Consider the following 24,678-nt stretch of genomic DNA (forward strand, 5'->3'; position numbering starts at 1 on the left):
GTGTTGACACTAAAGTTATCTCTGATCCAAGGACAGATAAAGAGATATGAAGGAAAATATTTTTTTCTTAAAGACAACCTGAGGAGGCCCTTCATCAGGATAATGAAAGGCTCCCTCTAAAAGGATCATGAAAGAAATTAAATTCTTCTTGCATTTTAATAAGCAACAAGAGACTTGGCCCTGTCTGCCAAATACTGAGATAGTACTATCATCTAGCAGGTGACCTATCTGCCCTCTTCATGGGGAAGAGAGGGTATCCAGAAAATAATAGAAAGATACTCTCCTCCAAAGTAAAACATTTTTCAGGTCTTGATAACACAAATGGCACAATCTTTCCATTAAAGCAAGGCAAAACACTGCCTACCTCTGCTATGTGTTGAAATCACTCTCTTTCCAATTCTTATCAAAGTTCTAAACCCTAATGTGACTGTATTTAGAGACAGGGCTTTCAGGAGATATTTAAGGTTAAATGAGGTCATAAATGCAGCGTCCTAACCAATAGGATTGGTACCCTTATGAAACAAGGAAGATACAGTGACCTCTCTGCCTTCCCCATGTGAGGACACAGTGAGGAGGTGGTCATCTGCAAGCCAGCAAGAAGGCCCTCACTAGAAACTAAATTTTCTAGTACTTAATTTTGAATCTTCCAGCCTCCAGCACCTTGATAAAAATAAATTTCTGTTGTTTAAGCTACACAGTTTGTGGCATTTTGTTATGGCAGCCCAAGCAGACTAAATCAATCACATGCAGGACTTTTTTTGGCCTAGAACAGTGGTCGGCAAACTCATTAGTCAACAGAGCCAAATATCAACAGTACAATGATTGATATTTCTTTTTAAAGCCACATTTTTAAAATTTAAGCTTCTTCTAATGCCACTTCTTCAAAATAGACTTGCCTAGGCCATGGTATTTTGTGGAAGAGCCACACTCAAGGGGCCAAAAAGCCACATGTTGCTCGCAAGCCGCAGTTTGCCAAACACTGTTCTAGAATAATAACAAGATAATAATGGCCCAGCCTCTAGGGTTGGTATAAGGAATAAGTGAAAGAATGTTTATATAATTTTTAACACAGAATCTTGGCATGGTAAGTATTCAATGGATGGTAGCTATTATCATTTTAATATTAAATGTTAAAATATATCTGAGGGTATAGTCTTTTCATACCTCCCATTGATACACAATATATAGACAATGAAATCAGATGGAGAAGGCTGCCAATTATGCTAACTAGTCTATGGGAAAAATTCTAGGAGATAGTTTGGAGAACTAACAGCAGAAGGGACAGATGATAGATTTGAAAAATTTAAAGGGATTTTGAAGTCCATGTTCCATCTAAATGCAGGACATCACCCCCACCTTCCACATGCCTCACACAAGATCATGCCACCCTTGTGTGGCTATTTCCAGACTAGCACTCCTGTCAACATTAGGCATCTATTGTTAGAAAGTGCTTCTAACAATTTATGGAAATCTAATAATTCAAAATTACATTCTAATCAATGTCTTTCTCATATCAATTGCCATCAAGAAGATGTACAATAGTACAGTGTAGTGGGTAAAGTCTGATCTTTGAGGTCAGAAAATAGTTGTTTAAAGCCCAGATTCATAATTCACCAGTTGTAGTTTCTTAAGCCAGCTATTAAAACTCCATAAGTTTTATTTTCTTATCAATGAGCAAATGTTAACTAGCCCACAGGATTCATTAAAGGAGACAATCTATGTAACATGCTGCACTTTGTGCTTGGTACATGCTAAGAGCTCACTAAATATATCTATCATTGTCCCTACCATCACCACCACCACCACCATCAGTAGCAAAGGAGGATTTAAAGAATAAGTTGAGATCCATTTAAGCAGCAGTAAAATAAAATATTTCATAATAATTTAGCAAGCAATAATTCTGTGACATTAAGAAACTGAGAAAAACCCAGATGGAGCCTGAAGATTCTGAAGCCAAATAGAGTAGACCAGCTGAGACCCTATTTGTGAGTCAGAAAAAAAGAAGAGGATGAAGAGAGAGGAAGAGAGAGGAAAAGAAGGACAGAGTGGAAGAGGAGGGAGGAGGTGAAAAAGGAGGTCTAGAACCAGAACTCAAATTGAGACTTTTCTTCCAGATATCAGTAATCAGAAAACTTGGCTAAATTTTTAGTAAAAACTAATTAGTGTTTTAATTAAACATGAAAAATTGAACACATACATAATCCTTATCTATTTCTGAAATGCTACAAAAATAATAATGAATTTTAAAATGTATGAAACCACAAGGTTAAAGAAAACAGTCATGAATACAATAGTGTATTGAGAGATGTAATGAATGTCTTAGAAAATGAACATTAATGAAGAGTTAGCAAAGTTGTTATGGTTGTATACTAAGTGCTTATAGTAAAAGACAGGACAAGAAAGCAAGCCAGCTTATGCTGCAAAATATCAGAAAGGCTCAAAAATTGCAGGCACCAGATATCACCAAAAGTAGTTGGTATTAACTGATCAATGCACTGTTTAAGGAACAGTAGGCCCTAATATATCTGTCCACCTATATTTTCCAAGTAACTACCACTTTCTAACATCAGCAGGAACAAAAAGTTTATTTTGAGGAGAACCAGGAAAACTCTAGATCTGAAATACAACCAATAAAATAACAGAAGTTAAAAATAAATAAACCCTAAAAAAAAGTACAAAAGACAAACTAACCATAGAAAAGACAAGAAAATGAATCAATCTAGGAACTCCAGTAGAATGAGAAAGACAAGATCAAGAAAATGGTGGGGAAGAAAGTACATAAGAAATACAAGAAAATGTCCCTGGGGTAAAAAATATACATTTTCTGGTTGGAAGAACCTACTCAGCATAATGGTTAAAAAAAAAAAAAATGGATCTCTGCCAAAGCACATCACCATAAGATTTCAGAAATCTAAGAATAATGAAAAGGATTCTAAAAGCTTCCAGGTACAGAGGGATAAATATAAGTTCTCTAAAAATTATTTTGAATCAAAATGGCATTAGAATTCTCAACATCAGCCATCAACACTGGAAAATTCTAGGGAAATGTATTAACATTAAGGAGATAAAAATCTTAGCAGAGAATTCTATAACCAGCTAAAGTATACATCAAGTGTAAAGGCAAAATAAAAACATATTTACACATGCAAGTTTCCTAAAAGATATCTTTCTATGCATCATCCATCCTCATGATATTCTAGAAGAATGAATTTCACCAACCAAGAATATACAGCAAGAAAAAATTCAATATATGTAACCCAGCAAACAAGGAATCCATCAGAAAAAGGAGGCATTGAACCAAACACAGATTGATAGCTGTGTAGAAGATTCCAGTTTATGGATATGCTCTCTAGGAAAAAAATAAATGACACCAATAAGATATCTGATATATTTGATGAGGTATTCTAGATAGAAAAGTGAACACAAGCAAGTGTTGACAATAATGTGTAATGAGTATTATGAAGGAAGAAGTTTAGGTAATTATGAGAATACTAGAGGTGCATTAATTTGTGCATGGATGGGGTCTGGTTGGCCTGCCCCCAATTGGGCTGATCAGGGGTGGGACACCTGGAGGGAGGGGCCGTGGGAGGTTGGCCATTGGCCTCGCCCCCCGATTGGGGCCCCATTGGGGCCAGGCTGGCAGAAAGAATGGGGCTGTGAGAGGTCGGCAGCCTTGTCTCTGATTGGGGGGTGATCAGGGGTGGGGCTGGCCAGCCTCTTCACCCAGCCAGCCCTGCCCCCTACTGGGGTGGAGGGCCAATCAGGGGCTGGGCCAGCTAGGGGGAAGGGTGTGTTATAGATACCAGTCATTCTGGTCATTCCATTGTTCCAGTCGCTTGGCTTTTATATACATATATATCAAAGAAACCTAACTTTGCCTAAAGAAGAGGACATTTCCCAGAGGAAGAGATGTATAAATCAAATAAATTACAAGAGACGAAAGAAAAAGCATGGAAAAGAGTGAGAGCTGTGTATGACAGGTGAATGTATGCTCTAGGCCCAGGGAATTATTTGTGCAACAGCCAAAGATAAATGTGAAAATGGCTCAGAGGAGGGACTGAAAGTTCAAAATGTTTGGGGCATGGAGAAGGAAAGAGGAAGTGACAAAAGATAAGACAAAAGATAAGAAAAGTTCATTCCATTGAAGGCAACTTGCGAGCTTCAGCAAGAGATTATGGAAGCAGAGTCTAGGTGATTGCAATGGATGTGGAAAGATGTAGACAGATTGAGACATGCTTAAAGGTAGAGTTAAGAAGCCAGTGATGAACTGTATGTGGAAATAGGAGAATGAAAATGAAAGGGACCTTGGGCATATGGTGGATGGTGACACAGTTTGCTAGGACATGGAACACTAGAGAAGAGGCAATTTTGATAAAAGGGGATGAGGAGTTGGAAGTGGAGGATGCCATAAGATAGTTAGTCTAGTAAGCAATGTTATATAGGTCTACAGCTCTAAAAACTGGTCTAGGTTTGAGCTCAAGATCTGAGAATCATCGTGGAGACAACTGAAATTCTACAATGAGCACCACATGTGGGTTGAGCAGAGGGGAAAATGTCTACAGTTAAGGGAAGGATGGACAGAAAGGAGCCTCAGAGGGCTAGGAAGGAGTGTCATAGGAACAGGAGGGCAACTGGAAGACCACATGGCATGGGAGAGGGCAGCAGAGAGTTTCCGGAGGAACTATGCAGTCAGCAGTGTAATATACCAAGGGGAATGTCAAAAATGATGAGGGGGAGCCATTTAAAAAGGTGATACAGGGCGGAGCTTGAAGATGGCGACAGAACAGATGGACTTGTTCTGACTCCGTTCCCAAAACAGATAAAGGCAGAGTCTGAGTAGCTCAGGGAATGTTGATTAGCAACTAAAGGGCAGCGGATATCTCTAGGAAAGTAAGGAAGGGTCCGCTGGACAGGATTTCCTGACCAAGCGGCCAGCACTGCCGACTTTTCCCGGAGCGGCCTCGGCGCGAAGGCTGCACCACCCTACCAGGAAAGGAGGAGCATCCCTGAGGCCTGGAAAACCCACAGGGGAGGAGTCCATCGAGCACCTGTGACGCCCCAATTGGCGCAAACGCGTGGATTCAACGGAGTTCATCGGCTACCCACGGAAAGATATAGCCTACCTAAAATTAAGGACTACCTTACAAAACTGAGGTGCAGTGGAATGCTGGGAACTACAAGATTCTCTGGTCTGAGAATCAGGTGTGCCAAATACAACAACAGAGGAAGTGAATGACCACTACTGGACATTTTTATGCTAATTTTACTATTCTTTATTTTACTTTCATTTTTTACATCTTTTACTTAAGAAACGAATTTTTTTCTTTTTTCCTTACTTGATTTTACCTTTTCAATTATTATATTTTTCAATCTCTATCATCACTATTACTACTGCTGTTTTGCAGTTTTTTTTTTCTTTTCCTCTCCAGTACCATTTTATTTCTTCTTTATTTTACATTGGGAGTAACCTTCATTCTATTTTAATCTCTACTATAGCATCATTCAACCGTATCTCAACTCAACCTTTACACCATCACTCTCTTACTAAACTTTAACCTTTTAGTCTCCAGTTTATCCTATCCCTTTACGGCCTTAGTTTTTCCTCTATTCTTTCTGTGTACCCCCTGCTAAAGCTCTCACTATACTTATAGACCTAAATTCCAACCCCTGATCCAAATGTATAAATATCAATCTCTGCAATATATTAACTAGTTAAAAAAAAACAAAAACAAAACAAAAAACTGTTCTACTTTCTATCCTTTTCTCATGGTTTGTGTAAAGGTTGATTATTGTGAATTTTTATGCTTTTTAGTGAAATTGTTATGCTTATTCCTGTGTTGTTATTGTTGCTTTGTATTTTTTAAACAAAAAAAAAAATCCTCTGTTTTTGTTTGTTTCTTTTACTTCTGTATATCATAGCCTTACTTAATAATAGTGGATATTGTAGTTTGTATTAACCTCCAAGTATTGTTACTCACATTGGCTGGCCTCAGTGGTTGTTCTATGGTAATTTTTCTCCATATATATATATAGTTTGTTTCCCATCTCTCTTTTAGTTTGCTTCTTTTCTCTCTCTCTCTCTCTCTCTCTCTCTCTCTCTCTCTCTCTCTCTTTCTCTCTCTTTTCTTTTTTTCCCTGTTTTCCACCTTCATTTTGTCATTACTTTTTTTCTTCTTTGACTATCTCTTTATCCATCTTTTTTTATTTACTTATTTATTTATTTTTATTTTTTTAATTTTTTTTTAATTTTTCCTTACTTTATTTTTACCTTCCTTCCTTCTCTCCTATCCCCTAATTTGCCTTTCTCTAGTGGTCACCTTTATTAGAGGTTATTAATATTGTAAATACATTCCTGTTAAGTGCCTCCTGTGTTGTACCTGGTAGTGTTGTATTTTGCACCTTTAAATCAACTCAAGAGAAGGAACACCACATAACCAGACATCCTGAAAAGAGATACCATGGGAAGACAAAAAAATACCCCGCACATGAAAGAAAAGCAGGCATCACCAGAAAAGGAAGTAAACAAATCAGAGGCAAGCAGCCTACCAGAGCAAGAGTTCAGAATAATGATCATAGGTTGGCTAAAAAGAATGGAAGAGAAATTTGACAATAACCAAGAAGAAATGAGGAAGAACCATGAGGAAGTGAAGAAGAGCCATGAGGAATTGAAGAAGAACCAAGAGGAATTGAAGAAGAACCAAGAGGAACTGAAGAAGAACCAAGAAGAAATGAAAAATGACATCACTACCATGAAGAACTCAATAGAATGCATCAAGAGTAGACTAGATGAAGCAGAGGACCGCATCAGTGAGCTAGAAGACAAGATGGAAAAAAATACCCACTTAGAGCAGCTTCTAGAAAAAAAAAAAAGATTAAAAAGCAGGAGGAGAGCCTACGGGAGCTTTGGGACAATACAAAACAAAATATTATTTGAATAATAGGGGTTCCAGATGGAAAGGAAACTGAGGTAGACATGGAAAGTATTTCAAGAAATAATGACAGAAAACTTTCCTAAGATAGAGAAGAAAAAACCCACACAAATCCAAGATGCTCGCAGAGTCCCAAGCAAAATGAATCCCAGAAGACAGACGCCAAGGCACATTACAATTAAAGTGGCAAATAACAACGACAAAGTAAGAATCTTAAAAGCAGCCAGAGAGAGACAGAAAGTTACATACAAAGGAACCCCCATCAGACTAGCAACTGATTTCTCAACAGAAACATATCAAGCCAGAAGGGAATGGGATGAAATATACAAAGTCATGCAAAGGAAGGGTCTGAATCTAAGAATACTGTACCCAGCAAGTCTATCAATCAAAATTGAAGGGGAAATCAGGAGTTTCACAGACAAAAAAAGACTGAAGGAATTTATCTCCACCAAACCAGCAATGCAAGAAATGCTAAAGGGTCTACTGTAAAAATATAGAAATAGGAAGTGAAGAAGAAACACCAGTATAGAATAAAAATGGCGTCAAATGAGTACCTATCAATAATAACCTTAAATGTAAATGGATTAAATGCTCCAATCAAAAGACATAGGGTGTCAGACTAGATAAGAAAACAAGACCCATACATCTGTTGTCTACAAGAAACCCACCTCAGAAGAAAAGATGCACACAGACTGAGGGTGAAGGGATGGAAAAAAGTTTTCCAGGCAAATGGAAATGAAAAAAAGCTGGGGTAGCAATACTTATATCTGACAAATTAGATCTCAGAGTGAAGGACATAACAAGAGATAATGAAGGCCACTTTATAATACTAAAGGGAACAATCCAACAAGAAGAAATAACCCTGGTAAATATATATGCATCCAATACAGGAGCACCCAAATACATAAAAAAACTGCTGGAGGACATCAAGGGAGAGATTAATAGCAATACAATCATAGTAGATTTTAATACCCCACTGTCACCCTTCGACAAATCATCTAAACAAAACATTGGCAAAGAAATATCAATCCTAAAAGACTCACTAGACCAGATGGAATTAATTGACATCTTCAGAACATTCTACCCCAAAGCCACAGAATATACATTCTTCTCAAGTGCACATGGGACATTCTCAAAGATAGACCACATTTTGGGACATAGGCAAAGTCTTTTCAAATTCAAGAAGATAGAAATCATATCAAGCATCTTCTCAGATAATAATAGCATAAAACTGGAAATTAACTACAATAAAAATAATCCAAAGAAATCAAACACATGGAGACTAAACAACATGCTATTAAACAAGGACTGGGTTACCAGAGAAATCAAGGAAGAAATTAAAAACATCCTGGAAACAAATGACAATGAAAACACAACAATCCAAAATCTATGGGACACAGCAAAAGCAGTTTTGAGAGGGAAGTTCATATCCTTACAAGCCTATTGCAAAAAACTAGAAAAATGGTAACAGATGATCTAACTCTACAACTCAAAGAGTTAGAAAAAGAGCAACAAAAAAGCCCAGTGTAAGCAGAAGGAAGGAAATAACAAAAATCAGAGCACAGATAAATGACATAGAGACCAAAGAAACAATACATAAGATCAACAAAACCAAGAGCTGGTTCTTTGAAAGGATAAACAAGATAGATGGACCTCTAGCCAGGCTAACCAAGAAACAAAGAGAGAGGACCCAAATAAACAAAATCAGAAATGAAAGAGGTGAAATAACAACAGACCCCACCGAAATACAACGGATTGTTACAAAATACTACGAACAACTCTATTCCAACAAACTGAACAACCTGGAGGAAATGGACATATTCCTAGAAAAATACAAACTGCCAAAACTCAATCAGGAAGAATCTAAAAATCTCAATAGACCAGTGACGTGGGAAGAAATTGAAACAGTCATCCAAAAGCTTCCAGCAAACAAAAGCCCAGGGCTAGATGGCTTCACAGGAGAGTTTTACCAAACATTCAAGGAAGAACTAAAACCTATCCTCCTCAGACTATTCCAAAAAATCCAAGAGGAAGGAACACTTCCAAAGTCCTTCTATGAAGCCAGCATCACCCTAATACCAAAACCAGATAAAGACAACTCAATGAAAGAGAATTACAGGCCAATATCCCTCATGAACATAGATGCCAAAATCCTCAACAAAATTCTAGCAAATCAACTCCAGAAGAACATCACAAAGATCATACACCACCACCAAGTAGGATTTATTCCAGGAATGCAAGGATGGTACAATATCCGCAAATCAATAAACGTGATACATCACATAAACAAATTGAAAGATAAAAATCATATAGTCATATCAATTGATGCAGAAAAAGCATTCGATAAAATCCAACACCCTTTTCTGATAAAAACTCTTAACAAGGTGGGAGTACAAGGATTATACCTCAACATAATAAAAGCTATATATGATAAACCCACAGCCAACATTATACTCAATGGGCAAAAACTAAAACCATTCCCTCTAAGAACAGGAACAAGACAGGGATGCCCACTCTCGCCACTCCTGTTTGACATAGTACTGGAAGTACTAGCCATTGCAATTAGACAAGAGGAGGAAATAAAAGGCATCCAAATTGGAAAAGAAGAAGTAAAGTTATCCTTATTTGCAGATGACATGATATTGTACATAAAAAGCCTAAAAGACTCCATTAAAAAACTAATTGACTTAATAAATGAATTTGGCAATGTAGCAGGATACAAAATTAATGCCAAGAAATCCATGGCATTTCTATACACCAACAGTGAAACTGCAGAAACAGAGACTAAAAAAGCAATTCCATTTACCATCGCACCAAAAAAATTAAGATACCTAGGAATAAATTTAACTAAGGAAGTAAAGGACCTATTAGCGGAAAACTACACGACACTGAAAAAAGCGATAGAGGAAGATGTAAGGAGATGGAAGAACATACCATGTTCATGGATTGGTAGAATCAACATCATCAAAATGTCCATACTTCCTAAAGCAATCTATAGGTTCAATGCACTCCCCATTAAAATATCAACGACATATTTTACTGACCTAGAAAGAACTCTCCAAAAGTTCATTTGGAACAATAAAAGACCCCGAATAGCCACAGCAATCCTGAGAAAGAAGAGTAAAGTAGGAGGGATCTCAATACCAGACTTCAAACTATATTACAAAGCCACTGTCCTCAAAACAGCCTGGTACTGGCACAAGAACAGACATATAGATCAATGGAATCGAATCGAGAACCCAGATATCAACCCAAATCACTATGCTCAATTAATATTTGACAAAGGAGGCACAAATATACAATAGAGTCAAGACAGTTTCTTCAATAAATGGTGTTGGGAAAATTGGACAAACACTTGCAAAAGAATGAAACTACATCACCAACTTACACCATTCACAAAAATAAACTCAAAATGGATACAGGACTTAAACATCAGACGGGAAACCATAAAAATACTAGAAGCATCCACAGGCAGCAAAATCTCAGACGTATGCCAAAGGAACTTCTTCACTGATACTACCCCTAGGGCAATGAAAGCTAAAGAGAAAATAAACAAATGGGACTACATCAAAATAAAAAGCTTTTTTACAGCAAAAGAAACCATCAACGAAACAACAAGAAAGCCCACTGTGTGGGAGAACATATTTGCAAATGATAGCACTGATAAAGGTTTAATCTCCAACATCTACAAACAGCTTATACAACTAAATAAAAGGAAGATGAATAATCCAATTAAAAAATGGGCAATGGACCTAAATAGAACATTTTCAAAAGAAGACAGAAGGAAGGCCAAAAGGCACATGAAAACATGCTCAAAGTCACTAATTGTCTGAGAGATGCAAATCAAAACAACAATGCGGTACCATCTCACACCTGTCAGAATGGCCAACATCAACAAGTCAACAAACGACAAGTGTTGGCGAGGTTGCGGAGAAAAAGGAACCCTCGTGCACTGCTGGTGGGAATGCAGACTGGTGCAACCACTGTGGAGAACAGTGTGGAGTTTCCTCAAAAAACTGAAAGTGGAACTCCCATTTGACCCACTAATCCCACTTCTAGGAATATATCCCAAGAAACTAGAAACACCAATCAGAAAGGATATATGCACCCCTATGTTCATAGCAGCACAATCTACAATAGCCAGAATTTGGAAACAGCCTAGGTGCCCGTCAGCAGATGATTGGATCAAAAAACTTTGGTACATCTACACAATGGAATACTATGCTGCCATAAAAAAGAAGGAATTCTCATCATTTGCAGCAACCTGGATGGAATTGGAGAACATCATGCTGAGTGAAATAAGCCAATCAATGAAAGAGAAACACCACATGACCTCACTCATTTGTGGATGATAAAGAACATTATAAACTGATGAACCAAAAGATAGATATAGAGACAGTATATCAACAAGTAGACTGTCAAATTACAGCGGGGAGGGGAGGAAGATCTGGGAGAGATAATAGATCAACCCAAGGACTTTTATACATGCATATAAGTACAACCAATGGACACAAAACTCTGGGGAGGGAGGGGATGTGAGGAAGGGAAGAAGGGGGGCAAAAAAAAATCAATAAAATATATTTAAAAAAAAAAAGAAAAGCTGATACAGAAAGCCCCTCAAGAGTGGCATTTAACAGGAATCCTGCACATTGTATAATATACAGATGGGTCGTTTGGAAAGCTTCAGGTTATGATTCCAACCGTATGATGCACTCACTCGTTAAAATAACTTCTTTGATGTTACCCCCTTATCCTTTTGTCTGCTATTTTTCTGTCCCTTTTATAATGACAAGTCTGACAAACTCTGACCAAAAAGGCTCAGAGCCTTTCCTTTGCTTGTGCTGCCTAGGCTCACCCCAAGACCATGGGGAATGTCTGTCCCACCTGGGGCCTCCTGCCACAGGAATCCGGACCCCAGGCTGTCGTCCACAGACCCTGGTTCCACAGCCACTGCGAGACTTGTTAAAGAAAGCAGAGCCAGGCCCTAAATGGGCCAAAGAAGAGAAACATGTCAACCTCTGAGCTATGTATTCCTTTTCTTGACACCTGACAAGGTTCAAATTTGTTCCCTAAACTCTGGATTCATGGCCAGATTCCATAGTATTTGAGGAGAACACAGACCTCCACTGCCTGTGATGTCTTTAAAGAGCTGTTTTATGTCTTGAAAGATAATATTTATCACATTTACCAAAAAAAAGTAGAGAGTTTATAAAATCTTACTGGCTGTGTCCAAGATTATATTCCTGCTATTTTGGGATGTGATTTTGTGCTTTTAGCAAGAATAGGGATGTGAGACATTTTGCCAGTGGAAATATTGCTCTACCTGCTCTCTCCATCCCAGACTTTGCCCAGGCGAGAAGCTGGCATTTACCCTTACACACACACACATACATACACATTCATCTTTCTAAACGATACAAGGCCTATTTCCAATTCTGCTTCAAGGAGTATAGGACCTAGTTTGAGATAAAATTATAGCGAGGAGTTGGGATGTCATGTGGCATATGTTTCAGGGATGGGGAACCTTTCTCTTTCTGTCAAGAACCATTGGATATTTTTTTAACATCATTTACTGGCTATATAAAATTATCAACTTGAAAATTACCCTGCTACATTTGGTTAAACATTTAACTCACCCCTAATGCCTCGGCAGACCCAGACCAAATGATTTAGTGGGCCATATCCTGACATTCCCACCAGTTTTAAAGGCACCATGCAGTTTGAATTCAAAGTATATTTTGCGCAAACACATATGGAAGAGGGAAAGGATGGGATGGCATGAGGGGGTGGGAATGAGGGAACTCCCCAACAATGGGCTCAGATAATAAATGGCATGAGATCAGATTCTGCCTTGCCTCTCACCATGCACAAAGTCATCCCAGAAGTCACTGCCGATGGGCATTATCAAGGGGCCTGTAATGTTTAAGACCACCCCGCTCCTCTCTAGAAAGCATCTGCTATAACTCTGTCAGGCCCAGGAGCCTGGGTGGCAAGAGTGGGAAGAGTCCAAGACCAGACCACATAACCCATTTTGTCATGTGTTCCTGGTGCCCAGGTTTCACTGTCTCCCTGAGAAGTACTTTGTTTTTCCATCTACAGGACATCTGAACCAGGCCCAGCAAAGGTGAGATGTGACACTGCCAGGTGGATGGTACATGGACACAGTTGGTTTTACATAGTGGCCCTGTCTGGGACACTTGCCACATTTAGGGGTGGAAAAAGGAAGAGTCTGATGGAGAAGCTTATCCAAGGTCCCAAAGGATGAGTGTGCAGGATTCTTGCACATGCCTGCTATCTGTCCAACCTTGTGGAGATCTGTGGGATTAGGAGGTAATACTATTACTCTAAACCAGTGTTTCCAGCAAAGGATGCATTCCAGTAATAGTGCATGTGACACCTTTGGAAGGTCTCTACACTTGGTCTTGTATCTTATTAAAGCACTTGGGAAAGCTATTTCCTTTCCTGCTCTCATTCAATTCCACTGACTGCAGTCAAGGAGAAAATCCATCTGCTGCTGGTATGTCTTTAACAGCACCCCATGCTAGTGGATAAGAAAGAAAATGCAGCTCTTGGGCTAATGTCATTGGTTAATAATGTTCTCATTTTATTGTTTATTTCAATTGTTATTTGCTATTTGTGGCAACTGATTATGTTCGTTTTTCACTTTTAGAATTAATATGCAAATAGCTATTCAGGTAGATATGAGGAAAAATTTTAGAAATTGATTCACAAATGGCTGAAGATTGGGAAACAGTTCTAATTCAAGAAGCCTGCTGGATGTTAAGATTCTCAACATTGTAGTTGTGGTACTTTCAGCAACACACACACAGAATCTAATGAGAATATTGTACCCTCAGGAGAGAGATCAACTATAGTGGACTGCTTGATCTACAATAAAGATCAATTAGATAGTCTTTCACATTTTAAATTTTTTCTTTGGAAAAATGTTAAAAAATTGCTCTCAGAAGTAAGAAATGAATACTATAGACAGTCGATCTTACAACTGTATAATCTTATATTTTTACCCCAAATACTCTTATCTAGCATGATCACCTCCCTAACTCCTCAGACTTGCTTCTTTATATATATATAAAAAAAATCAAGTTTGTTCTCTAAAATTGGTATTTATCTTCCTTGAGGAAAAACTTTTAGGCTGGCTCTGAAAGGTACATGAGAACTACATTTTGAACCAAAAGCCACTGGGCCCAGAACAGAAGAGGAAAATTCCTGAGTTGCTCTTTTCAATCTACTTCCAGGACTTGAAATACAAACATCACATGTAAACATATAAGCAATAATATTCATCAACCTCTTAACAACCTGAAATCCCAAAGAATAGTTCTTCCTTTCTCAAATGTCCATATTTTCCATTTTCTAGATAGCTGAGCATATATCCAGGCTGTGTTTTCCCATAACTGTGTTGGACACAAATTTTTCTAGAATAATTTTGCTGATGTTATACAGTGAGCATATTATACTGTCTCCACCAAAGGGCTAACGGTCACTGGGCTAATTTTTATAATTTACACTGTTCCTTTTTCACAGGCTCAACTGTCATTTCTCTGTGGACTATAAAAGACTCCTTTTTATTTTCTTGCTTATTTCAACAGTGTCACACATAAGGATATTGCCAGGTGCTGCACCCTAGACTGGATGGATCTAATTTGTTCAGAGTAGGCTCTGAGTAGACAATGGTAGGTCCATAAATCATAATCATAGTTATTTCATGTGACCAAACTCAAAATACAACCTATAGAACTATAAAGAGCTTTGGAGATAGAACAATTAGGGTTTGGTGGAAGAACTTTTTGTTATATGTCCCTGAATTTAACTACATAATTATGTTGTGTGTGTCCTTTAGCAAACTAGAAACTGAAATGAGAAAAAAACATTTTGAAACAAAACGTGTGTTTGGAATCACCAGTGACAAGCTTCATTGACTAAAGGAGAGGTTCACAGAATATCCGAGCTGAAATGAGAGCACCTTAGAGATGGTTATAACACCATCATTTTCATCACAAGATGAGGACAGTGAGATTTAGAGCAGTGACATGCCCACAGCTTTAATTACTATGCAATTAGCATCAATTAACTGTGGCATATTAAGCATACATCAAGCATAAATCAGAAAATGTACCCTTCAAGGCAAACAGTTGTGTGTTAGTTTCATCTGTTATGGAGCTGATGGAGTTGATGGGTAGGGAACAAGCCAACACACTGAGCAAACATATGCCTGAGTTCTTGCCCCTCTTACACTCTATCAAAGGCTGCTGGGTCCAGAGTGAGAGGGCTAAATGGTAGAGCAGATGTCCAGAAATGAAAAATGGGCATCTTGTGCCCACAAGCTATATACAATTCCATCCAGAACAGAACAACAATGTACTGGAAGGGCAGATGTCTTTCCCAGATGTTGAAGGGGAATGTAGATTTTCCTTTGTAGCAATGGTGGAGGGGGTGGTTTCAAAGCTGCCCAGGGGCAAGATGTGGCTTTGGTACATCTTTTTTTGGTCTACATAATTTCTGGGTATTTGTCCATAACAACTGTGGTCTGTCTGAGATGGTAAACTCCTAGGAAACAGCCACCATGTGTTTCACCAGCTTTGCTTGATGATGACTATCACTGACTCTTAATCAGAAAGCTGGAAAACAGGGCACAGCTTCAGAGGGTTCAGTTTCTTAAGATTGATGACTTCCTGTCTGATGCCTAGAGGCTAGCTTAAGCAGGGAGGTAAAATAAGGCTGCCCAGACACCAATGCTTTTACCAACCCTCCTCCAAGAGAAGCACGTGTCAGAGGGCCACCTGAGGCAGTTCTAGTGTAGGGACAGAAAAACCATCCTAAGAACTCGGCCTAATTAATAGTGGGTGATGCTGAGTTCTGTTCTGAGCACTGAAATAGTAAAGTTTTATGTGGGAATGTTGAAGATTCTCATTCCTTGAAGTAGAGCTCTCACTATAAAAGGTTTTGTTTCCAGGTAAATGACATTTTCTCCATTATAACTTTATCTCTGTAAGTGTGTTTCTGAGGAAGACCAAAAAATAATATTCTCAGGAGAACTTTCAGACAGTGACAGCCCCCATAGAGGCAGTTTTCTATGGAGAAAGGTGTTGGATCATACATCCTCTAATGGTCCCATTGAACCCAAGAAATCAGCAACCTTTCAATAGATTTAGAGATATTCTGGACTCTTGCCCTTGCCATGGCCCTGAGACTTTGATCAGAGAACTGCCATCTCTATGAGCCTTACATTCTCCATTTGTGGCACCACCTAGGTTAGGAGGTGGTTTTGATAAGCCTGAGTCAGTCTGTTGTTTATTTAGAAAAGATGTCACACTCAAGAGAAATTGTTTCTTTAAACAAAATAATTGTAGACCATCTTGTTTCTTGTTACAAATGTTAGCGGCAGCCTTCTTCAAGGGACAGACACAGCCTGGAAGGAACCCTCAGCTTAGGAAGACTTCTCTGATGGCTCCCAAATCCCTGACCTTTACTCACTCTGAATTCTGACGGAGTTTACACCACACAGAGAGTACGCAGTCACATGCTTTCTCTTTTGTCTCCCGAACTTAAAAATGTAAGCTCTGAGAAAACAAGGGCCATTTCATATATGTATTTTTAAATTTTTAAAATTTAATTGCATACAAATCGGGTGCTTAAGTTGAAAAAAAACAAACAGGCTGTTGTTTTTTTGTTGTTGTTTGGGTGTTTGTTTGTTTTTTTACAGAGAGGAAGGGAGAGAGATAGAGAGCTAGAAACGTCCATGAGAGAGAAACATCGACCAGCTGCCTCTTGCCCACCCCCCACCAGGGATGTGCCCACAACCAATGTACATGCCCTTGACCGGAATCAAACCCGGGACCTTTCAGTCCTCAGACTGACGCTCTACCACTGAGCCAAACCGGTTTCGGCAAGACATGCTGTTGTTATAGACTGAATGTTTGTATCCCCTCTAAAAGTAATATGTTGGATTTTTGTTTTTAATCCACACCCAAGGGTTTTTTTCCCATTGATTTTGAGAGAAAGAGAGAGAGAGAGAGAGAGAGAGAGAGAGAGAGAGAGAGAGAGAGAGAGACATTAACATGAGAGAGACACATTAATTGGTTGCCTCCTGCCTGCATCCTTACTGGTATCAATTGGTTGCCTCCTGCACATATCTTTACTGGTGCTGGAGAACCTGCAACTGAGGTATGTATCCTTGACCAGGAATCAAACCTGCAACCCTTTGGTCCACAAGCCAACACTCTAACCATTGAGCCAAACCTGCCAAGGCCATATGTTAAAGCCTTAATTCCCAACATGATGATAGTAGGAAGTGGAGCCTTTGGCCAATAATTAGGTTTAGATGAAATCAGGATGAGGGAGCCCCTGTGATGGGAGTAGTGCACTTATAGGAAGAGGAAGAGACACCAGAGCTCTCACTCTTTCCACATGTACACAAGGAAGAGGTCAATGAGCATGCAGTGAGATGTGTGTTGTTTATGCCACCTAGTCTATGCTTTTTTTGTTATAGCAGCCTGAGCTGATGAAGACAGCTAGTTAAATTCAAACTGCAGTATTTGTGGGTATACTCTTCAGTATACAGTTCTCATCTTTTAATATCTGAGTCATGTGAGTCAAGAAGTGAAGGCAGTGGTATTTCCTTCAAGCCTTCCTGCAGTGTGGATACTGTTATGCTGGTTATGTACTTCAGAGCCTGGTTCTCTGACCTGTAAGGAATATTCTGTTAAGCTAGTTGTTCTTCAATTCCTTTACTTCCTGAACTAGCCAGAGTGGATCCTAATGTCCACAACTAAGATGGCCAATAACATGAACAAATACAGTTGGAAAGGAAGGGATTAAACAAGTGTGTTTTTGTGTTTTTTGTGTTTTTGTTGTTGTTGTTGTTGTTGTTTTATAGCAGGACTTCTCAGAACCATTGATACAATATGCATAGTCAATTTCCAAGGGAGAGAAAGAGGGTGTATTAGTATCTTCAGCTAACCCCATAGGGACTGATTATTGCATCCCACAACAGTTAATCTTGCAAGAGATTTGCAAAGATCTCCAAGCCTGGTACAAATTTTCCATCCTGGCCTCCTAAACAGAATTGGCCCAGCCAGTATGTGTTATCCTAGTCATCTCTGTCATTCCCTGACTCTCTGATGCTTTTCTGCCTGAAAATATCCCCTGAAAAAGATTTTTCTGTAAACACCATAAAGCAATATAAATGAAAGGTAAGACAAGTTATATTTTCTTTGACCTGAAGGCAGATTTTCATTTGCTCCATCTTCTTTTCTTTATGTCTAATGCCTGTGAGTTAGTGTTTATCCTCATCAATATCTCAATGCAAAACTTAAGTGAAAATTGTCCTTCTATAAAATCTGTATAAACCCATCTGGGAGGGGAGAGAGAATCCATGTGAAAATCCATTCTGTGTTTCATCAGCTATGTATCCTTTTTCTCCGAAGATCATATATTCCACACTTTCTTAGTGATTTTTCTAAACAGTTACATTATGTTTCAAACTTTCATATTCACCTATCCACCATACTGAACATCTGTTTTACTTGTTCACTGGGAGAAGAGATAGCATTAAAAATATTAGGCAGCTTGAGGTCAGAGATACACAGTTCCTAGCTCTGCCCCTTGCTTAACGAAGTGCTTAATTGTTCTGAGCCTCAAACATCCCGAATCAGATTGGCAAACAAGGCTGTGAGAGGAGCCCTACCTTATAGGGAAAATTATTGGCAAGCAGACAAAGGAAAAATAGCCCAGCTATCTGAGAAGAGGAGAGGCCATGAAAATCCTGCTGAAAGTCTAGCCCTGTTGAGCTAGGCCCTAGCAGCAAGGAGGGAGATGAGAAGCATTACATACGGTACTCCAATCTCAAAGATATTGTTCTGGATCAGCTGCTTCCCCAACATGATGATGCTAAGCTGAATGCAGAGTTCCATGAGGCAGCCTCCAGGAGCACACTGCAGAGAGGAAAAGACAATGGAAGGAGTGTTTAAACCAAGTGAGCTCAGAGGAGCAAGGGCATGAATCCAGACATGGTACAATGGGGATAAGGATGAGGCTGGGTGGTGGGTGCCCCTGTAAACCACTAGCTAGGCAGGAAACACCAGTGGCTAGCCATACTTACCTCTTCCATGCGGTAACCATTGAACACATAAACATAGCTTCCAGGTCGGCCCACAAACCTGAAATTGAGAAGTGTGGGAAGAGTTAGGAAAAGAGAGAGAAAGCCAGGGCTGCTTAAGGGCATGTCTTTAGAGCAAGAGCCACTGCCCAATATCTTTCTTGAAAGTACTGGTCAGGGCAGGTGATAAATCACCCAGGGACAGTTTATGCCTGTTAGCAGCTAACAATCATCTATAACACCTAGGGTTCACCTCCAAGGGATAGGGGGTGAAGACTAGTGTGGGGTGGGAAGGTCACACAGAGGGTGTGTGTGTGTGTGTGTGTGTGTGTGTGTGTGTGTGTGTATGAGAGAGAGAGAGAGAGAGAGAGAGAGAGAGAGAGAGAGAGAGAGAGAGAGAGAGAGAGAGAGAGAGAGAGAGAGAGAGAGAGAGAGAAAGAGAGAGAGACTAAGCACAAAATTTGGATTATCTCTAAGTATATTGTGTGTGCATCTCCTTTCAACTAGTTTTAAGAATTGAGTTCTGACTGCAACTTCCCAGTGAATGCTACCAATTTCCCATGAAATGAAGGGTGAAACAGACTAAAGTAAGTGGAGAGTCCTGGGAACAGGAAAAAATAATCTAGTCTTCTTACTGAAAATGTTCAAAGGAATGGAAGAAGCCTGCCTCATTTCTCTTCAAAGTAACATCAATTTTATTAGGGGATAAGAAGCCAATCATAGAACTAGATAGGAATCCCACTTATTTGAAATGCCATATCTAGGTCCACCTGTTAAAATTCTACTCATCTATTTAAGGCTCAATTTTACCTTTGCTTCTCTGTGATGTTTCTTTGTCTCTATTCATCATTGTAGCTCTTATTACAGCACTTTTTTCAGATTGCAATGTGCTGTTGCCAAGACTACTCTTTCAATATACCACAAGTTTATCTAAAGTCAGGACCCTATTTACCCATTGCCTAGAATATCATGTTTGCCATTTGTTAATGATAGCACAACTAGGTAGAAAACACCAATGAAGTATATACTCATTAACATGAACGGTTTCTCTGCTCCTATAATTTCATAAAAGCCAAGGACAGAGGTGCTGGACAGGGGTTGTAGTTTGGGCCATAAACACATTTATAAGAAATTATCAAATATGAATGATAAGAATTCTTGCTACCAATGTCTATTTGATGAGCATTTATTTCTGGGGAAGCTTTCCTGACTCCTGGGAAATCTCCTTGTAGATAGCCAATTGATCTAATCACAAAAATAGTTATCAGAAGTGATTTTACATCCAGACCTATTATATAATGAAGAATTGGACTGGACTTTGTTGCTGGTTCCTGGAAGGAGTCTCTAAATTTTTGGAATTTCCTGATAGGAGTGTCTTTGCTATACTTAGTGGGCCCTTGGGATTATACCTAAATTTATGCTAATGAGATAACTCAGGATGAAGGAGACCATGCTGGAAGGGCCAGGTAATAGCAGCCTGAACTCAGGGAAGGAGAGAACAAGTGGATATTGAGTTCATTCACATGGTGGATTATTCAATAATACCTAAATAAAAATCATGAAGCATGGACTAGTTATCTGATTGTTGGTATACATCAATGTCCCAGAAAGCTAATACTTCCTGAGAACATGGAAGTTTGTTTAGGACCCACTTATGTGCCTCTCCCATTTGCTGGTTTGGATTTGTATCCTTTTGCTATAATAAAACTGTAATTGTAAGTACAGCACATTCCTGAGCTATGTAATGTGTCCTAGTGAATTACTGAGCCTGAGGGATTAGTGGTTGTAGGGTTAGTTGTCCAAATCATGAGTAGCCTGGGAGCCCCATAGCTTGCGGCTAGTGGTTGAAGTGAGGACAGTGTTGTGGGACACTGTGCCCTTAATCTGTACTCTGTACTACTCTGAGTAGTTAGCATCAGAACTGCATTGCAAAACCTAAGAGCCTCTGGCTAGACATGAAATTCTCTACTACCTCATCCTCAAAGTTAGGAGACACTAATTCTTCTAAGATTCACCCTTCAGGAGCCAGAGCCAAACCCTTGTAGAACTTTCCTATTTATCAGAATATAAAGATGCTAATATAAAATTGTTTAGTATTAACTGCTTCCTGAACAGCCAGATAGGGATGGAGATGGGAGATGGGACTGAGGATAAGAATTGACAATGGCAACAGGCTGACTTCAGTGGAGGACCCAGACTTAGTGACCAATTTCTCTTCCATATATGACACTAATACACTCACCTCCCTTTGAAAAAGGCCACGTAGAAGATAGGCGAGTAGGCATTGACAAACTTCAGCAGGAAAGCTTTCAATATCAGGCGTTCTTCAAAAGTCTGCTCTGTTTTTGGAACCTCTGAAAAAGAAAAGCAAAGCTGATAAGGTGGAAAGATTTCTCACCTCTCTGAATTCTGACCCTGTAACATGAACCATTCACTGTCTCTCAGCTTGCTTCTTCAGAGGAAAAACTAAGAGATTGAACTCTCTGGCACTTCCTTCCTCTATCCACTCAAGCAATGGTTTCATACTGTGCTCCTCAAAGAGGGTATGGGTAGGCAGAAAATTTCTTTCTACCACCTTGAATCACCAAGGGAATCCAGCTTTTACTTGTATAATTCCCACTCTGTGAGATTTTACTTGAGCACAAATCCCTGACTAAAAAGGCTTATTCAACACTGAACTAGAGGAAAGAGGTAGCAAAGACTTATCTTGAGCAGCATAGCATTGTTCCTCTTTCTCTCCTCCACCATTTTTAGCAGGAAAGCCCTCAACTATATGTACTCTGGATAGGCTGAAACATTTTTATTCCACTCATTCAAATAATGAAAGATCATCAGTTAAGTAAAACAAACACAACCTAAGACTAATGTCTCAAACTTGGGGGTCATGATGCCCTTGTGTTCCATCAGGTCCAAACAGAGAACCCAGCTGATATTCCAAGAAGGACCCTGAGGAACACTAAGCAGAAACATCATTGGTGTCTTTAGAAGACTTGAGACCTATGGTATGCTCCAGTGAGCAGCTGTGCATAGTGCTTAGTGAGGTCTCCACAGATGGTGACAAATACCTCGACAAAGAAAAGAGAGTACAGAACCATACTTCAGGGGCAGAAAAAAAGCACTAAGTGTGTATCATGTGCACTGATGAGTACAGCCTGAAAGTTTGCTGAGCTCAGGGCCAGAGTGCCAGGGCCATGTGGTCAGGGAGTTCTGTATCCGAATGAGACCAGTGTGTGGACCTGCCTGACTTGTCTGCCCATCTGACTCACACATGGATTTTGTAGGAATCATTAGAGAAGTGGACACAAGACCCTGTTCTCTCCACTGAAGTGCCCTTCTCTGACCCATCCTCTCATGTACAAATCCTTCCCATCTTTAACATCCAGATTGAATGTTATACATAATCTCCTTCCCCAAACCTTCCCAGATGCCTTCAGCTGGCAATAAAATCCTTTTGTGTGTGCGTTTAAAATAATATTTTACATTTATCAGTATTAATTACCTACACCCATGCCCTATGAAAAACCACAGTAATTGTAGCTTTTATTGATTTTCTGTGTCTTAGTTTGGATTACCTTGTAAGTCATGGGTTCTGGACTAAGTAGTTTATTTGAGGGGTTCCTTGGCAAGCTTGGTAAGGGTATAGGGTGGTGAGATAGCAAGGGGATGGAAGAAAACATGGATATGTTTGTGAATAGGTTAAGGTTTCAGACAACTGGGACTCAGTTCCACAAGGGACCTTCTAATAGACTGTGAAAATCACAATTAAAAATAATTAAACAGAGGGGTGAGCAAGCAGAAGTGAATTCTCCACTGGTTGAAGGTTACTGTTGGATTTGACTCCATGGTACTTCCATCTTCTCCTATGAGAAGAACTCCTGCAGAGAGAGTTGCAGTAAACTCCAGGGTGGCCAAGGGGGTGTGCGGGCCACACCAGAAGGTCTGCTGTAAGCTGCTCTGCAGGGGACATTGCACCTGGATATGTGTGATTCCCATCTCATTTCATCCTCCCTTACCTATGTGAGGGAAGTTTTATGTCTCACTTTTTTGGATGAAGGGAACTGAGGCCCGGAGATATTAGAGATCACACAGCCAGTAAGTGACAGAATTAAGATTTGAACCCAGATTTGCCTGCCCCCAAAGACTGTTTTTATTACCCCACACTCTGAAATCAGGATGTTTGATTGATTAATGTTTACATCATGCATCCTCTTTCACCTCCCCACTCTCCTCCCCCAGCCTGACATCATGAACTTAAAACTATTTTTCACTGTTCAGTTAACATTCATTGAGCACCAGCTGTGTGCCAGGCACCATGCCAGGATGAATGAAGACTTCATCACCTCCTTCAAAGAGCTGCATTTAGCAAGGTCTCTATTGAAAGCCTTTTGCAAACTGCCAAGTCTCTTCCAGATTTACTCTGTGAGTGACAAGGTATCCTCTCCCCTCTCATCTTATGAGAGGATCCTATGGAAAAGAATCCTGCATTTTCATGTCTGCTTACCCATACAGCACAGTGAACCCCTCATTTATTTGCAAACCTAGAACACCTTGTTGCTTATTAGAAGGTGATACTCAACAGCATCAGTATTGGTCCAGTTTGAGCCTCTGCTAAGGACACCATCACAGGCAGACACAAGCCCCAAAGACCCATGGCCCAAGAGGGGACTTAAGAATGGGAATGTTTAAAGACTCCATAGCACTGCTATCACAAGTGTGAGCCAGCCTTGATTTCTCTCTAAGGCTGAAAGGGCCTAAGAAATGAGAGTTTCTCACTTGTCTTAGTCACCCCAGAGCCCTGAGAAACATGGTGTAATTTCTATAAATGCAGCAACACTGAAAACAAGTTCATTCCCCATGCTCCCCTTCATCCTGAGATCCACTTCTGTTCACTTATGTTAATAAACAGTCCTAGAGGCCCTGCAGGCCATGCTGAGCCTATAGAGCACCCCGTCACCTTATCTGTGGCCCAGCTGTGTGTTAAGGGGAGAGATTATTTGCTTGTTTTGTTTGGCTACAGTGATGGCTATAGGTACAGATTTTATTATAGTATCAGACATATTTGAGATCAAATGCAGATAAGTAGAGGAGTGAAGTTATAGAAACAGGAAAATGACACATGCCTCTCAGGGTTGTCCTGAGGACATGATAGGAATGTTTATAAAGCACTCAGCCAAGTACTTGGCACAAGGAAGACCTCAATAAATGATTATCATTTTCATCATATCATTATCATCATCATCATCATCATCATCATCATCACCATCGTTGTCGTCGTCATCGTCATTGTCATCCAGGTCCAATAGCCCTACTTTCAACAGCACAGCTGGGCTGTCTCTGGCCAAATGTTAGTGCATATGTGTAGCCCCTTGAGGTTCTGAGTATCATTTCCATGTTAACTTCTGACCACTTTCTAACAGTCAATGGTAAGCATGGCTGGTAGATGACCCTGTTGGCACCCAGCTGGGAAGTTGAATCAACAGGCCCCCTGTAACCTCCCCCGAAGAACCACAGCCCAACATGCTTCCTGAGATCCTCCAGGCAGGTTTAAAAATAGCATGGCCTGCAAGGGAACCTGGAGACATTGCCATGATTCTATAGGAAAAGAAGTTGGACAGTCTACCATGCTAGCCC

At 39.7% G+C, this 24,678-nt stretch overlaps 1 protein-coding gene across 2 annotated transcripts in view; it reads right to left on the reverse strand.

Annotated features, from left to right (window-relative positions):
* The window catches only part of ANO2 (anoctamin 2), a 301,023-nt gene that overhangs the window by 32,749 nt on the left and 243,596 nt on the right, over positions 1-24,678 (reverse strand). For both annotated transcript variants that reach the window (XM_036455715.2, XM_036455714.2), the window contains 3 exons: positions 21,290-21,401; positions 19,051-19,108; positions 18,783-18,883 (listed from right to left, as the gene is read on the reverse strand). In XM_036455715.2, the coding sequence (XP_036311608.2) occupies positions 18,783-18,883; positions 19,051-19,108; positions 21,290-21,401 (271 nt within the window). The remainder of the gene's footprint in view (positions 1-18,782; positions 18,884-19,050; positions 19,109-21,289; positions 21,402-24,678) is intronic.

Source organism: Pipistrellus kuhlii, unplaced genomic scaffold (genome assembly GCF_014108245.1).
Source record: "Pipistrellus kuhlii isolate mPipKuh1 unplaced genomic scaffold, mPipKuh1.p scaffold_m20_p_3, whole genome shotgun sequence".
Classification (NCBI taxonomy): Eukaryota; Metazoa; Chordata; class Mammalia; order Chiroptera; family Vespertilionidae; genus Pipistrellus; species Pipistrellus kuhlii.